Below are 18,132 nucleotides of genomic sequence, written 5' to 3'. Positions count from 1 at the left end.
TTCACATTACCAGGAAGTGGGAACCATCTCTACAGCATCCTTGGCTTTGCCTTTTGCAATCAGACAGAACTATCTATCTAGCATTGCAAGGAAAGAGCTATCTTAGACCATAAGCAGAGGTGCAGTTATGGTCCTTCACCTGCATCTGTGTACTTCATTATCTTTACTTAGAGCCAAAATTTGAAGAGAGGGACCACCTACTTGCCCTGTGTTTGTCTCATGCTTAACAAGGTAGAATATTTGCCCATGGCTGTGGCCCTGGGGCTTGCTTCAATGCAGATGAATATAACAAGCAATGAGACAATCTCTCAGCAGAATGGCCCAGGCAATGTCTGAAAAACATTGGGCAGATCCTCCTTTGGTTCAGTTGCACAGTTACCTTAAGCTGCTTCCCTTCTGGGTAAGTATTTCAGCCTATTTTCAGCTATAGGAAACACTAGCAGGCATTGAGCTTTGGCTTCTGCTTTGAGCATCTAACAGTGGCGTCTCTGCTTCTGTTCCCTTCAGAAAATACATATATATTCCTTTATGCAGGAAGCCAGTATGACAGATTGCTGAGGTGGGGACACAATAGGTGTTCTCCTCTCAGTCCTTCAGGGTTCCTTTGGAAAGGTGGGAAGAGAAAGATGGCAATAGAATAACACCCTGTGGGCTGTGTGTGTGCAGCACTCCCTGTGTGCAGAGAGTAAAATGTCTCTGACTGCAGCTGGGGTTTGTCAAGGGAGGGACAAAGGACACACTGGACAAAAATGGAGAGTGATGGTGCTGTCTTTGCCAACATTTAATTAAGGACTGAAACTATATGGACTGGGAGAAGGTAGGGTGGAACAGCACTTCCAAGAAGGGAAGCTTCAGGCAGAACAGCTTTTCAGTATTCTTTTTATAGGTGCTTTGTAAAGATCCTGATAAGGAAAGCTGATTGCATGAATTAGGAAGGTGATTTTTTTGTAATAGCAGATATTAGAAGCAGTTATGTGCTTTATATTGTTAAAATCATAAAATATATATTTTAAAATAATCTTATCATATTCAAGCTCTTATTCCAAAACTGGAAAACACAGGTATCTCTTAAGTAATAATTTGGATACTTACGGCTACTTTTGAGACTCATGTATCCTCTGAAAGGTCCCATCATGGAGTATGTAGGCACAATGGCTATCTGGAATCCTTGGTAAGGAAGTAAAATGTATTAGTTACATATTATGGAAGCATTAAAAACTATTATTATCTTTCTGCAGATCCAATGGGGATCACAGAAAAGTCATCTTCTGGTCAGAATGCTCCACTGCAACTGATGCAGGTATGAAAAGACTGGTACTTTTGAGTTTACTTTCCCAACCACATTACTTCTATTTGTTGTAACTCCTACCAATTAGTGGGACTCTTTTGACCAGATACTCTGAGAAAAAAATCCCTGTTACAACAGCATCCATGGGGCAGTTTTCTGCAGGCCACAAAAATGAGCCATGGCATTGTGCAAATGTCATGCATTTGGCAATCTGAAAGATCATCTCTGCTAAACATAAATCTTCAAGGCAAAAGAAGGAGGAACTCAAATGCTACTGTGCTGCTTGTGCCCAAGGGAAACAGTAGGGAATAAAGCACAGCATTAAAGTTTTCCTGAAGACACCCTACGAAATAAGATAGACTAATATCAAGTCATACCTAGAAAAGCCAGGCCCAACACAGTGAAGTAAGCAAACAAACCCTCTCTCATTTTAAATTAAGGGCGAGTTTCAAGAAGACAAGTTCCAAATACATGTAATTCCACCCATTTTATGAAGATGTATCCCAGTGCTGACAGCTGAATTCATCCCAGATGGATTGCAAGGTAAATTTTTCTGTATGCCTTAATATCTGCAGGAGCCAGGTCTCCATTTCAAAAGCCACTTAGGTTCACAGAAGTCAAACAGATATAGATGCAGGGAAATCCAGGTTTCAGTCCCTACCTGTCCAGTGGTGTGGTTTTCAACACAATCATGATCCTAAATCAAGGAGAAGCTGGTATGTTAATTTGCAAGTTTGATGCTGTAAAACTAAACATCAGTCCTCATTTTAACTGGATTCTAACTTAGTGAAATGATTTGTCTGTATGCAAAATTCCAGCAATAATTGGAACTATAGATTAAACAGACTTTCTCCAATTGAAAATCTTATTTTGGTTCACCTTAAACCTATTCCTGAAGCAAGCCAGTTATCAGTGCAATGTAAATACATACGTAATGTTCTCCAACAGATAAACCTTATCACTTTAAACCCACACCTAATTGCTTCTTTAGCAGATAAGCCAACTGGCATACAGGAGCCTAAGGCTCAGCAGCTTTATACCCCAAAGAGTTACCTATCAGCAGAAGTTCTTAATTGTGAACTGAAATGTCTGAATTAGATTTGTGAGTTACAAAGGAAACATCTCCTTAGAGATGATCCTGAATGTCAAAGGACAAGACAAGGGCTATCAGAACTAGAAAAATCAATGCAATTCTTTCCTTGGTTTCAAAGCAACAATGTAATTTGGGGTAAGCACCAGGAGTATCTGAGTCCCAAACAATGAAATGTTTACTTGTGTTTTCACACATAGATTTCCAGCTAATTTTTGGCTTCAAAGGCACTGCTGCAGCTTTGCAAACCTTGTGCTATATAGCTGTGTTATACAGCTATAACCTAAGGGCAGAGACTTCAGAGATTGATTACAGGGTTTCATCTTGTTTTGGTGACACCTGACAGAGAGCCTGTTTTTCAGAGAGTACACTTGCAGCTAGGTCTAAAATTCAGGCCTCACCACAGGTAGTTTAGGTTTTGGTGAAATCATCTGTTCACAGTGTTGTTACAGGTAAAAAAGGACCCAGATAACAGAGTATAATAACTGTGTTCTGAGAAAACAAAAGCACAAGCAATGCTTTTTTGGCTCAGGCTCTGCCACCGTAGACCTCAGGCTTAAAGCAAACACACTATGAAATAAATGGGAGCTTTTCCTCTGTGCCTATAATTCTAATTGGCATGGGTCCCTAAGTTAATAAAATCACCAAAAGGTCAGCTTCTTTTTTTGTCTTTTGGAAACATACTTCTATAGTAACAACAGGATATGGACAAAGGAAGTCAATACTCTGAAATCCAAGGTAGCAGATCAAAACATTTAATTATTATGGTTTTATTTATTTAGGTATATTCCTTAAGCATTTCTATTCTTGTTTTGAAAACCAGTGGAACTTACTCATAGCTTCATATATACTGGCTAAAGACTTGAAAGCAAATTAACTTAGTTACATCTCACTGTATAGTACTAATGATAATTTTGATTCTTTAATTTCTTTTGAAGTAAAAATTATCTCTAACTAAATCCTTACTTTTGGCTTTTTCTGTCAGACACCTGTGAAAAGCATCACAGGTAGGACATTGTACTGAAATGAGCTCATAATCATGTGCAGCTTTAGAACAGGGAGTAATTCCTTACCTTGTGTCCAATCCTACCAACTCAACAACTACTCCACTATGATTTGAAGTGGAAAATCATGAGTAGGAAACTGAAGGCACATAAAAATGGAGCAAGCATGTACCAAAAATTGTACTTGTTTGACTCAAATACATTTAACTTAGTATGTGCATGCTACGTGTAACATGTGAAGCAGGCACTAAAGAGTTGTTATGATTGAAAACCGTCACAGTAATGGCAGATACTTCAGTAATGAGTGCTTTATATGTGCATTTATAGCAGTTCACTTATGTGCTAATGCTGCTGTTGTTCAAACCCTGGTGGTGACTTACTGAAGTCTCAGTCAGCCAAGCTCTGTACAGTCACTTGCTCATTGGGGTACCCAGTGAGCTTCCAATGTTCACCTTCATCTAAATATCTAATACATGGAATTTTCTTTCTCATGAGAAGAGGCATTGCACAGTTTCCATAGCTGCAGCCATTTTTGACTTACGGAGCCCTGAAAGGTTCTAGAAACAGTGTGTTTCCCCATGGAAAGCCATTAAAAAAGAGAATTATTTTGGCAGAAGGCATTTTGAAAACCAGTGAGATGACAGTAGAAAACCTATTGTGCTCAAGTTATGATGATTCATTGTGGTCCAGTACCACACAGAGAGCCAGAGCATGGTGCTGCCACAAGCAATATGCTCCAGTTAACTGCAAAATCAGGCCTTGAATGATGAGCACCCTTTTCCAAAGCAAAGTGTCTAACAGTGAAACAAGGGAACTACCTGATGGAGTTTCTGAATCTGATGGGTACAATGTCTTGAAGGCAGTAATTCAGCAATGTTCCTTACCACAAGTTTAAATCATGTGTGCTTTGTAAAGCCATACTTTAGTACTGTTGCTAAAGTAATTCAGCAGCTATGCAGATGGTATTATTTTTGCCTTTTCTTAGAAAGAAAACAGGAAGTATATAACCTTTGCAAGGCTGATGTTAATTTTTGTGAAGCTTTTCATTGGAGCCATAGCAAACTGAGAGACAGCAGAGCTTCTGCCTCATCTCTGCTTAAACTCAGGTACAGCAACAGAAGCTGATGTGTTTTGGGATCATTTCAGAAAGGAGGAGTTTCCTAAAGCTGTCACAATTTATGCCCACCTTTCTTGAACCTCTATAAGACACAGTAGGGAATCTACTGCATCATCAATAGTTACCTATCCAACTATAAGTTAGGCTCTGATCTTTGCAGCCATTTAGTGAAAGAATGAGTCCCAGATCTAGTAGAAACTTATTTCTATTTAATGATGTGTTTTGTTTTCATCAAGTCTCTTCAGTTTCTTGTATTTTCCACATTTCTATAATAGCTGAATCTGTCTCGCTGTAGCAGCTGTTTTATTTGTGCCAAACTGCTTTGATTTCACTTATATGATTATAAGGAAACAATTTGATTACTAAGTGTTATATTCTGCTATTTTACATCACTGCAGTTCTTCTAACAGGAGACCCAGGCTGTAAATCATATGGAAGAAAAATCAGGTTTTTCTTACAGCAGACAGACAGATATTAAAATGCTAAGTTCTTTTCTATTAAACACAGCACACCTAAAAAGGTGACAGTAAAAGTGCCGAATGGAAGTTACAGAATAAGAGAGATGCTTTTCTACATTTTACCTAATAATAACAGACAGCTACAACATGACATTGCTAACTGCATTCACAGAAGACAGACCCTTTCTGGATATTTGGAATTCTGTACATACAGCTGAGTGGCTGCTGTGGTGGAAGGACTGCTCTCCAAAAACAAGGGTCTGATTCTGTAGCTTTGCACTTGCCTCCAGCAAGCTGCTGAGCATCAGCTCCCACATCTGCAGGGCTTTGTGTGCTGCAAGATTTGGCTGTCAGTACAAAAGTCAATGACAAGTGCAGTTATTAAGAAGGTTTCAACAGCAGTCTAGTCTCCTGTTATTCACTATGATAGAATATTCTGCTTCACATATTCATACTTAAGAACTTATCACTGCATACTATAGTGAGTTAAAAATTAGACATGTGTTAGGCCATTCCCACTTATGGGAACACGGAAAGTTTAGCATAGTTCTGAAACAGAAACAGATCTGATCATCTTCTCAGGGGCTTTCTACTAAGTTTGGGTTGAAATGAGTGGACCTTCATTCACAGCAACACAGAACTACAATCTCTAAGATATGTATACAGCATTTAACATTCAGAACTGATTATTAGATATACATTATTTGTCAGCATCCCCAAATCCACAAGAATTTCCTAGTGGACTGGAATCACTCTGGGTCTGTATTTGAATACCTGTAGCGTAGAAGCCTGTGTCCCTCATCAAGCATCAGATATGGAAGCAGCATTCTCAAACTTAATCCAGAATGTTAAAAACAAACCCAACATGACAATTGTTTGTGCAGCATTTTTGGTCCGTTTGTCAAAATAGGAATAGTTCTCAAACAAAGAACAGGATTTCACTGAACTTCAGAGATAAAACCTGCAAGGAATCCTTTCAGGTCACTTGATAGGCTGCAGGAGCCCCAGGACTCCAAAGCAGTACCACATATGGCCTCCTCTTTGTGGGCACTGAGGCCACTCCAACACCCAACATTTCCAGGCTTTGTGGAAGTACCAGGGCCATCCTCTCTCTCTTGTGGACCCAAAAGCTACACATCACATTTGGCTTTCCAGCTGAGCAGCTGGAAACTTTTAAGAACTGAGCTTATGCCAAGGTCCCTGAGTCTTGAAGCCCTGGGGAACCCTCCTCCGACTCACTCTGGTATGAATAGCTAACAAATGTGAAAGCCTGGGGATGTGGGACTCTGGAGACAAAGCCTCCAGATTCAATGCATTTAAAAGAAGTCATTTCAAGGCACAAGCAGAGGGGTTCCAATAAGTCATCATTTATTTTCCTTTGCGTGGAATGGGGGTTCTGCCACTTGACTGCCTCTGCTAAAGCCTACTGTACTTGTACTGGGTGAACACTCTGATATTTGGACTTTGTGGTATTTAATGATTTGATATCTAAACTGCATGATGAACTATTAAGAGCTGGAGGCAAATGAAGCAACTGTTGCAGTTGTAAAAGCAATGCCTTAGAGACCTCCTATGAAGGTATGTGTGAACCCGTACCCAGGCCATCCTCCCACTGATCAGCAGGATACAATTTTAGCAGTGTGCTTGTCAGCTGCAAGGCCCCTCAATGGAGCAAAGACACTCCTTTTCAAATGCCTTTGCTGTCACTGGGTGGTATCCACTCATAGCTACAGAGAAAACATGGAGAAGCAAGGAGAGACAGATGAAAGGAAGAAAGATCAAGGCAGTCCTTCATTGAATCCCTTTGATGTGAAAGGGAGATGTTAGTTTGGGGATCTACAGGCAGAAAAATAAGAACAGAAAACAAATAATAAGAAAACCACGAAAGCATGTGGGGAAATGATAACTCTGCTCTTTATTCTCTCTTTTCATTAACAGAACATGGTTTAACTAACAATAGATTTTTGGAGTTTCTTTTTATAAGAGCTCAGACTTTTCACTCACTTCTGCATGTCACTTCTGGGTAGCTGCATACAGATCAATTATTTGTTCTCATCCAAGACAGATTCATAGTTTCCTGGTAATACTTTCAAGGTTCTTAAATAAATAGAAAGAGCACTATAATTGTGTTCACCCTTACATCCCAATTAAACAGCTGTGGGTTGCTTCTGTACTGATTAGCCTTATACTCTTGCCCTGCAGGACAAAGAATGACTCTTACTGGGCTTTGCACAAGCCAGAGCTCATCTGCAATTTGTTATCCTTTACACAGTATCCAAGTAGGAGAACTTTGTAACAGCAAGGAGTCTCTTCATTAATATATAAACTCTAGTTGATGAAGAGCTAATTACTTGATTGCCTGAGAAAGTAACTGAGCCACCTCTCAAGTACACAGCCATGCTGTGGTAGCTCCTGGATGTCAGTGGGCAACACAGTCAAGTAGTTATTTCAATAGAGGCAGGAGCCATTTCTTTTGAGTTTCTAAAATAAGCACATGCTGTAAGTGAAGCACTTTAGACTGCATTTATCAACAAGAAATATGGCCCCATCCTGAGCAGGTAAAAGCAAGATATAAATACATTTATACTGTCTCTGCTGATGGCTATGAACCTGTTTGCTGGCAAATTGCTTCAGTTATTTTAGACTCCTCTGGAAACTCAAGTCCTAAAATAACTTCTATCCCCCTGCCTCTTCTAAAACCCTTTTTCTCTTGTTCTCAGCAGCCAAAAGACTGACTTTAGTAAGATGGATGCAATACAGTCTTTCCCTTCTCCCCATGCCGTAAAGTCACCTTGGATATGGCCTATACCTCAGAAGCATTCCTTTCTCTTCTGCCTGGGAGGATTATGGCAGCATATGGCCAATGATGTACGGCTCAATCCACCAGCAAGCTCCGCTCTTCCCCAGAGCAAGCAAATGCTTTCTCTCTATTGCCTGTGAAAGGGTTGAGTGTTGTGGCAGTGGAAACTTCCTAGAGCTTCAAATGGCCATGAAGTGTTCTGCTGCCCTGACTGTGCAGCAGTGTTCTATCTACCAGACTGGAAATGACTGCAGGAATATCTTTATAGCTAGTGCATAACTTAGAGCATCAAAGACCATGATGTGTACCTTTTACCCTTCCAATCTGTCTTGTCCAGTTAAACCAGAGGTTTAAAGTTTCTCAGGACAATAGTTGTCTTTCACTCTATGCAGACTTGTGCCTCACAAAATGAGTCTTGATCTGTCACATTTAAACACTAAGAAAGCACAACTGCCAAGTCACGAGAAATAATCTAAGTACAAATAAGCACTGAAACATGAGATCTTGGAGAACTCCTCTGAGGTTTGTGTCCACCACACTGGTTAGCTACAGATTGAAGACTATCTTTCCCCACAGGGCTGAGAAAGGACAAATTGAGGAGAGAGAGTGTGAGGGTTAAGTGCTGTGTTCTTGTCCTATTCTTCAACTTTCCCAGGCATCTGCTTATGGTCAGTATTGGAGATAAACTGGGCTAGATAACTTCTAGTCTGATGCAGGGAAGCACTGGTAAAGTGTTTTTCATTTTAAAGCCTTCTTTACTTACAAATTGTAAATGATATTATATATAATGTAAGTTATAAACCCTATTCAGCCTCAGTTTCTCCTCACAGTGTAACATGGCTGATAACTCCTCTCTTGTTTGAAGCATGATAAAGCCACAGGCTGCATCAGGGCCACTGACCTACACCCAGAAGAAACCCAAACTCTACCAGTATTGCATGTTTTAAGTAATGTTTAGTCTCCCCTTGCCTATAACGGCTAAACTGCAAGTAATGCCTAGTGAGGGAAAAGAAAGAAAAGGGGACAGAGCAAATGCACTCTGAAATAACAGACCTTCCTACAACCTATTCTGTTCATTTTATTCTATCATTTAGATACCAAGGAATGGCAGAACATGTGTGAACTATATTCATTTAAAAATAACAACGTATCTTAAAGAAGAAATTCGATCAAAAGGATGAAAAAGAGCTCAGGAAAAAAAAATAACCCAAAAATCTGGTAATTACTGTCTGTTATCCCTTGAGTTTTTTGATATCTTTTCCTCAGCTGTGTTTCCTCTGCTACGATGTGTTCTACATGACCTGATACTGGTGTATCAATGCCTGATGAAGCAAGAAATTCTGAAGGCAACTTCTGTTCCATACAATGAGGAATTTCTGAATGTTCCCCTTTTTTGTCAGGTATAATGCATTGGTATCAGTACAGTTGTGGGAACTACAGTATTACACGAATTAACTACATGAATAAGTCTGTCATTTATTTTGATAGGACTTTGACAAGAAAATAATTCAATTCCATTAAATTGTCACACTATTTAATTATTATTGTGTTATTTCTGTTTCCCAGTTTTCAACTCACAGGACTGTAAATCTTCACTGATGTGCCTTGCGGTAGGTCAGAGGTGACCATCTTGAGCATAAGATCCTCACAAGGAACTACAGTTCGCATTGAAGCCTGCTGGCTCACAGCAGTTAGCTCCAAGTTTCAACAGTTCACAAAGGTAACATACAACCTCTTCCTGCAGCAGCTGCAGCAGACAGAATAACAGACTGATGGCCAAAGGGGAGAAATAAAGAATTGGGGAACTCTTCCTTTTCTTTATGTCATGTCAGGGGCATGCTGTGCACTTGGTGGGGTTGCCAGGAAGCTACTACAGCACCTTTGGCACTGGTGAGGAATAATCAGTGTTTGTGTCACAAAGCAGAGTTGAGACCAGCCACAGCTGTGGCCAGGGCAGTGAGACAGGAGGGTGAAGCTCGGGATGCTAGCAAGCTGGAAATTTCTCCAGAGTAGGCAAAAAGCTCCCAGTGGCCACAAGCCAATAAACCAGCTCTGTTCCATGTAGTCATACAGCTTCTAGCATAAGGGTAGCAGGAACAGCGACACATCTGTTCCTAAATGCCAAAAAACCCCACAGGAGGATGTATAAAGCTCAATTCAGGGGATAACTACAGGGCCAGGATAAATTGTTGAAGATATGAACACTGTCAGTTCAAGAAGCTGAGGACTCTATAACGTTTTTGTGACATAGTCAATAAAATGATCACTCTTTTGTATCAGAACTGCAGCCCATCTAGTTCAGCATCCTGCCACTGGGATCCTGCCTTTCAAGTACCTGAAAAAACCCTTCAGCAACTGTATGTATGAAAGCCAATCTGTTCTTGTACTCATCCTACATCTTCTAACACCCAGAAGCTACCCTCTGAGTAAGGGAAGAAATGTATTACTCTTCCCAATAAATCTATTAGAATTCATTACAGATTAGTTGATACATCAGTTTGTGTCATCTCTAAACACAATTAAAAGGATGAGAAACAAGATCTTGGTATTTATCAGTCCTTTGTAGTCTCAGCAGTAACTTCAGCAGGTGCCTTGAAAGCATTTCAATACCTCTAAATCACTTAAGTAATATTAACTCAATGTTCATAAGTTTTCCAGTCCTCCTTCTGTTAACTGTACACAGTGACACTTCAACTGATGAGGCCAAATTAGCAACTTCCAGGTTTTAAATAATTAAAGACAGCCATTGCTATCTAAATCTGCTGAGATAATATTAAACCCATGATTTACAGCCAAATTCTCTGAAGTTATACTGTCACAAAGTTATTGTGGTATTGAAGAACAGGGGAAAATACACCATCAGATATTAATGATAAACACAGCCAAGATTTAGACCAACGAGTTTTGGGGAGAAATACAAATTGTAAAGTGAGTGTCATATGTTTGTATGGTGTTGGATATTGCAGGATGAAAATAATGACATTATAATTCTTCTTTCCTGAGTGACATGGATAAAAGATTTAAGTAAGAATTCACATGCAGCATGAGCCCAACCAGCTGTAAATAACTAAAAAGGCCAAGGCTTTCCCATTATCTTAAGGGCTGCCAGGCACCAGCTAGATCTTCCAGTCTTTATTTACCTACCTGCACCTTTATATGCTGTGGTGTTCCTTAGAAAAGATCATAGGTCTCCACATGTTTGTGAAACCTACAGCTCTTCATACACAAATAAGCATGTTCCTGTTACCTCAGCTATGTAACTATTTCACTTCTTTAGATGAGAACTTTTTCATTTTGTTGCAATTTCTTGTTATTTTTTGCATGCCAGTCAAAAAAATCACCAGGAATGATTGTTGTGTAATTCATTAAAAAAAGAAAGGTAGGGAAAAAGAAAGAAACATCAAATCTGGTTTCCATTTTTATCCTTTACAAAACTGGCCCAGTAAAATACTTAACAAATATATAATGACTGCAACAGACAAGTACATTTTACTTCCGATTTTCAATCACTGTTGTAAGTTTGCTTCCAGCCCCAGTCTCCACTGAAGTCCATAATGGTGTTGACATTGACTTCAACAAGATGATACTTCAATCCTCTAGAAGCCCATAGGTGTTTTCAAGCCGGAAGCATGAAGAAATGCAGGCAGGTATGTGTGTGTTTGTGAGACCAACAGAGAGGCCACACCTCTGTGTTCACAAACTATGTACTCCACTGGTTTCTTCAAATACCACAAGGGCTTGGCTGGAAAAGACTTTGTTGGCAGCTAAAGACTTCATAAAATAACCCCTCCAAAGTGCACAGCAAAACTGGCCTCTTGTGATTATAAACTTTCCATTTTATGAAAGAAAGCCATTTTCTGCTAGCAGTTCAGCAAGAAAGATGTACCTAATTACAGCAAATCTCTCAGACAGGACTATCTTCAGATACATGAACATTTGCAATAGACTATGTGACTGCAGCAAAAGGCTGGAGGTCTTTATCAAGGAGATCCAGCTCTTCTCAGTAAATTAGTGACCTTTGGTGAAGTGGGACAGCCACTTAGGGAGGGGGGGTGTTGCTTTTCCTTACCTTCTCAAATGATGCCAGACACAGGTTAGCTCAGAACACAAGCAGAGCACTGAGTAGGGCAAAACAGCATTGTTTGAAACTACAGCAGTATTAAACTCCCAGGCTTTACAGCCACAAGATTTTGACTTTCTGGTTTTCATTGTGCAAGCAAGAGGTTTGCTGTTAGAAGAGGAAATCAGTTAAGAGAGCGAGAGCATACAGCATAGTAGGGGAGCCCTGCTGTTACTTGCAGCAAGAACGTCAGAACTGGAAGGAGGAGGTATTAAATGTAATCCCCTGCTGCTCGCTCTCTTAAGGCACAGACAGTTCTCTACTGGAGGCCTGCTAGCTGCGATCAAAGTTTGCCCTAGGAGACCTTCTCCACTGTAAACCCATAAGCAGCAACAGCTGACTATAAAGTTCATAATTAGATTTAAGCACAATCGTGGAAGTCTTAAGCAAAGGAGAATCCTCAGATCAGGTACTTCTGTGTGAGGCTCTGATTGCACAGAATGGCTTGGGTTGGAAAGGACCTTAAAGCTCATCCAGACCCAACCCCATGCCTCGGGCAGGGACACCTTCCCCTGGACCAGGCTGCTCAAAACCCCATCCAGCCTGGCCTTGAGCACTGCCAGCAGGCATGGGGCAGCCACAGCTTCCATCCCTGGAATGCCTGAGGTGGGAAGGGAGCTCGATGGCACCGAGATTCCACAGGGCAGCCCATGTTAGCGCTCTGTCACTTTCAAAGGAAGGCGGCAGTTACCGACACTCGGGAAGACCCTCCCATGCTGCAGCTTGTGCCTATGGCCGTAGGTCCCATCACTGCGCTCCACCAAGCGCACCCGGAGCTGCCCTCCCCACAGCCCCGGGGCAGCCCCCTGTCCCCTTCCGGCCTCCCGAGCACCCACCCGGCAGGAATCCCCGTTACCTCGGCGGAGGGAGGCTCAGGACCGGCACAGCATTGACCGCCGGCCCGCAGGGTTCCGCCTGGCAACCGCTGCTGCCCGGGGAGGAGCCCCATGCAGAGCCGGGCCGGGCCGGGCTAAGCTGCCCTTCCCTCGGCCCCCGCGGCCATGTCTGTCCTTCCCCCGGCCCTCTCCCCTCAGGACGCGTCTGGAAGGCGCTCGCCCCTCCGAAGCAGCGGCGCTGATCGGGCATCTTGAGGTGTCTTTAAGTGGCTCCTATTTATGGTTCCCTCACCTCAGAGCCCAGCCTGGGTCTCGGCAGCAAAGCCTAGTGCAGCATGCATGGGATGCAGCCAGGGAGCCAGCCCACCACTCCCAGCGCCTTCAGTATCCAAGGGTGAGTGATAAAACGTGTTAGCTCATCACATTAAATGCTCAGAATCACATTAAATGCTGAGATAATATTAAATGTGAAGCTAATATTAAATGTGAAGCTAATATTAAGTGTGAAGCTGGGGCGGCAGGCGCCACATGGGCCAGGCTGCAGGCAGGCACCACCACCAAGGGCCTGAGGGAGAGGGAGAACTGAAGTGATCAGGTTGATGCTGGCTGACCTGTTTGAATGTGTTACAGAGAACAAGCTCTTGGAAGCAGTAATGCACCCTACACATTTCATGTTTAGAATGGCAGTGGATGGGTAAAGAGCTGGGAGAAAAACATAGAATAGTTAGGGTTGGAAAGGATCATCCAGTTCCAGCCCCCTGCCATGGGCAGGGACACCTCACACTAACATGTTTCTGTGCGGTCAATAACACACTATTGAGATGATCAATTGAAGCATATATATCAGTCATAAAACTTCTGTTTTAGCAATATCCACTTTTTAGCATTATCTTAGAAACAGGCATTGTTGTAGGAGTTCATTAGCTCTTTGAGGACGGATGTTCACCCTGAAGGGTTTGTTCTCACTTTCCTTGGTACATTCAATTCACATTAAACTCAAAAGAACCAGCAGACAGCTTAGGGCACACACATTCCATCGCCCTCATCCATTATCCATATTAAGTGACCAGAGGATAAATTAGGCTTCATGTAAGCACTGGACTGATACTCTCTGTAGTTCTGTAAAGACATGTTTATACAGACTTCCGTGGCTTCTGCCTTTCAGATTATGCAGCTCCAAGAGGAGCTGTTAAGAGGGGAATACAGGCTGCAATATCAGGCAAAAAGGTGAAGTAACTGCTCAACTGTGCAGTAATACTTTGGTTCAATGCTAGTTATTGTATACTCTTGTTCTTTGTGTCTTAGCCATGACAAAGGAACATCTTTGTCTTAGCTGCTGAGTTCCACCTGCTGTAGAACAAGAGATGAGGAAAGGCATTCTGAGTAAAACACACTGATAATTGGTGCTCCTTGTGCATAGTTAAAACAGGTGTAAATATCAATGCCATGCTCTGGAAAACAGTGTAAGTTACAGAACACAAGTTGTAGCACTGTCTTTAAGTAGAAAGTGACATGGCTGTTTCAGAGTCATCTTAGTGACATCTCAAGTCTGCCTTGAACCTGTGTGAGCATGTAGGGCAAGAATATACCTAGACTCAAGCAGCACATAGAGAGGAGGGAGATTAGACTTCCAGCTTTAGATTGTGTTTAACATTTCCAACCCCTTCAAAATAAATTGTCCCTGGGTGGCAAGTGGAAGACAAACTTTCTTTCCTTAAAACTCTTCACGATTAAAGCAGGCAACTAAACATTTTAATCTCCTAGCTTCATGTCTTCTCGCAGATCACTACGGGTGACAAATGTTCTGAAGGGCAATCTGTGCTTTAAATTTCCTTTTAAAAAACCCAGGCAGTTCATTTGCATACAGATAACTGACTAGTCCTTTAATTTTCTCATAGTTCTGTTGATGATAGACAAGAGCTATAGCTCATACTCCCTCAGTTCTGTTGGTGTAGCAAGAATAACAAGTAACTTAAAAAAAAGGTATTTTTGTTACTGAAGTCAGCACACCCATGTCTGAGTTCACACAGGGACCAGCTGTAACAAGTAAGAAGATATGTTTATACACAGTCACTATTTGGGGATGAACTGTGCTTCAGAGAAAGTTGCCTAGATCATAAGCCTGCAGTAAAGAAAAGTTGCTCTTAATGTGCTGATTCTTTTTAGAACCGAGACAAGGCTTTTATCATCCTTTAAACAACCACTTTTCTCCTATCAGTCATTGATTTCACTGAAGAGAAGGAACAACTAAACAAACACCTTATTCAGAAGATGTAGAGCTGTATAGAAGAGCTTCCTTTACAAATGCTCCTCTTGGAACCCAGTCTCTCATGTAAAGTGGATCTCATCTGAACCATCCTTCTCTGTGAACAGGTAAGTTCTGATGCTTTTATTGCCTTTTAGTCTAGTGGACAGGTTTCTAGCTTGTATTTAATCAACACATTTTATGCTGGCACTCTTGAAAGAAAAAAAAAGGTTTGTTGAAAGCAAGCTGATAAATTCAGAATGTTGAAGAATAAGTAAGAGATAAAGGAGGTCAAGCAGATAATGCCTGGTTTTTATCCTAAAAACAGAAAACATTGTCTGTTGTTCCTTCTTTCCTTGCTTTCCTTACACTTATCAGTTTCTTTTCATGTTGGCTGTGATAGAGTTTTGCTTAGTCTTGTTTAACTCAATAACACAATGTTTTTGAAGACCTTATTCTGCAGGAATAAGGCAATGTCAATCTTAGTGCATATGCAGCTTCTGATTTGATATGTTTTTGAGCAGTATGAGTCTCATACCTGAAGAGAGAAATAGAACTCTTTCAAAGTGATTTGATCTAAGTTGTTCGCAGTGTTTGGGTTTGCAAATGTTGTCCAAGATTAAGCAACTTTTTCATTTCAACTTGCAAGTGGGAATAAAGAGCACTGAACTTTAAACTTGATTATTGTGTCATTCCAGTTATGTTGTTATTCTCACTTTTGCTTGTACTACTTGGTCTGAAGACAACATGTGAAGAAGCAACAATAAATATCTATCTCTGTAGCCTTTACTTCAGTGAGTAATAGCATTGAGTTTATGGGGCTGCTACTTCTACAGGGACCACAGTGATGAGAAGTTATTTGGCTCTTAAAGATTTAATTTGTAAAATATAGGGAAGATGTATAAAATTTCAGTGTTGTTGGACTTTTGAAGAAGCACAGCAACTAAACAAACAGCTGAATGATGTAGCAGCAGCAGGAGACCTGCTAATACAAATACTTAGTGGAGTGACTCATGAAAAACAAGCTGAAAGAAAAACATTAACCAGCTTGCCCTTTCTTCCTCTCCTAACCCTTCTCCCTCCTTTCTCCTTCTCTTCTCCCTCACCTCATTTCCTCCCTTTCTCCCTTCCTTCACCCCTCCTTTATCTTAAAAGCACAAGCAGATCAACAGCAGGGATTTTTTCCCTACTTGCATATGGTACATCCAGAAGTATTCTTACAGGAGACAAAAGTGAGATGCCATCCATTTTAAAACCTAAACCAATCTATGATATTCTCCTTCTTGCTCGATCGCTGAAAGGAAAGAGGTCTAAACAGCTTTTCTAGCTGTCTTACTATATTCTTTAGGCACCATCTTGGTGTACAGGGCTCATCCAACCATGGCGGGTGATACTGGGGTAAAAATAAAGAAAGACTTCAAATGTAGTTGTGCTGCAAAACCTCCTTAGAAGCTTTAGAGCCTATTTTTCACAAGTGTAAATATCAGAAATAAGTGAATACTCCCAGCCATCAGCCATCTGCAGGTATGTAGGGGTTTTTTGTACAGATACATGTTATCCTTTGGTCCTCTGCTTTCTTTCCCTCTGTGTGTCTTCCCATGGATATTGTTATATGCTGGGTGTACCATCGTGTGTTTGGAGTTATTTCTGCAGTTTTGTGTGGCTTTGCTATTCTAGATTTTCTTTCTAGGAAGCTTCAGTCTCATGTGTTTAACCAACACACCTCTTTCACTGTGACATGCTTGCGTTAGCAAAGGATCCCATTTGGATCAATGTGAGATTCAAAGTATTAGGTGAAGGCTACCATAGTATAGGAATTGAAAAGTATTATTATGTGTGGTTCCCGCATACAACTATCACTTAGGGAGGAAAACATTCTCTTGAAGGGCTCTCAATGCTTATACTACTCTGCAAACATGAGTGAAGATGGTGCACCTGTGAGTTCCAGTACACCATAAAGACTGCAGAATTAAGCTGCTTCTGCAATTATTTCCATCATCTTCTTTTTCATATGTAATGTAAAAATCTGCATTCTCACTTATAACCAAGCTAAACTTATGTGTACTTCTAAATGTACTTGCATATGCTCATTCATCTCCAGAGTACATCTTAATGGCACAGTTATAAGTTACTCTTATTGTTGCTGAAATTTTGAAAGTAAAATCTATCCTTTCTCATCTAATATATAAATAGCCTAATTTGATTCTTGGAAACCTTTAATTTCTGGCTGTAATAAAGTGGTAGAGGAACATGTTTCTAAAATACATGTTTCCAGCCACTGGAAGGAAGTGTATCTTACTAATATCTTTATCATTAATTTGCAGTAATGATCCAGAAGCTCAAACCAGCAGGAAGGGTAAAAATATAGAGGCAAGCCTTAAATAGCTTGTTGACAGAGAAGCATTAGAAATAAATTTAACCTCAACCTCAGCTACAGTGACCACTTGCCACTCAGTTTTCATATGGCAGTGAATTCTGTGCTATTTACTGTTTTATCATGCATCTTGTAGCACATTGTTCCTTGATCCTTTCTGAGAAACTACATGACTGAATACAACCCCTAAGAGAAGGCAAGCTTTTGAGCTGGTGCAAGAAGTCTGTTCTGTAGCAGTGTTTGGGGGTATACCATCAGTGCCTTTACTCTTGACACAGACTGTCAGCAGGGCATGAAGCTAATTAGCCATTACCATTACAAAGCAACTCAACCTGGATGAACCCATTGACCAGTCATATGGAGCAGTGATTTAGTCTCTGCAGTGGCACTCAAGACACATTTCAGTTTGATAAATGGGATTATCCTTAGGCCCTTTGTCAAGTTGTGCTTGAAGTGGAGGATTTGACACCATCTTTAACACCTGAGACCCTGCTGAGCATCGCTTTTCTTTCTGTGCTCATTGGAGAAGACACATCTGCATGGCTAAAGGAAGGGTTAATATAGATTCAGTCTTTTTTAGAGAAAGGCAAGATGAAATAACAGTTTGCAGATTGAGCTTTGCCTTTCCAAAATTAAACCCCTGACCCAGGGAATCCAAGCCCTTCACAGAGGAAGAGTGACTAGCATAGGCACTGATGGACATCTGTGGGTTTTGATTCATAGTATTGACAGCAATTCAAATTATTGCTGTCAGTATCATTGTCAGTAATGAAATTATTTCACTAAGATGTTTAAAAAAT

The 18,132-nt window shown here is 40.9% G+C and overlaps 1 protein-coding gene across 1 annotated transcript in view; it reads right to left on the bottom strand.

Annotated features, from left to right (window-relative positions):
• The window catches only part of LOC106023333 (spermatogenesis-associated protein 7 homolog), a 98,821-nt gene that overhangs the window by 38,215 nt on the left and 42,474 nt on the right, over positions 1–18,132 (bottom strand). Inside the window, exon 2 of the mRNA XM_034060790.1 lies at positions 1,093–1,167. Coding sequence (XP_033916681.1) covers positions 1,093–1,167 — 75 coding nt within the window. The remainder of the gene's footprint in view (positions 1–1,092; positions 1,168–18,132) is intronic.

The sequence above is a fragment of the Melopsittacus undulatus genome, chromosome 3 (genome assembly GCF_012275295.1).
Source record: "Melopsittacus undulatus isolate bMelUnd1 chromosome 3, bMelUnd1.mat.Z, whole genome shotgun sequence".
In the NCBI taxonomy this organism is placed as follows: domain Eukaryota; kingdom Metazoa; phylum Chordata; class Aves; order Psittaciformes; family Psittaculidae; genus Melopsittacus; species Melopsittacus undulatus.
Note: the sequence above shows the minus strand (reverse complement) of the source record. Positions and strands in the feature narration are given on the sequence as shown.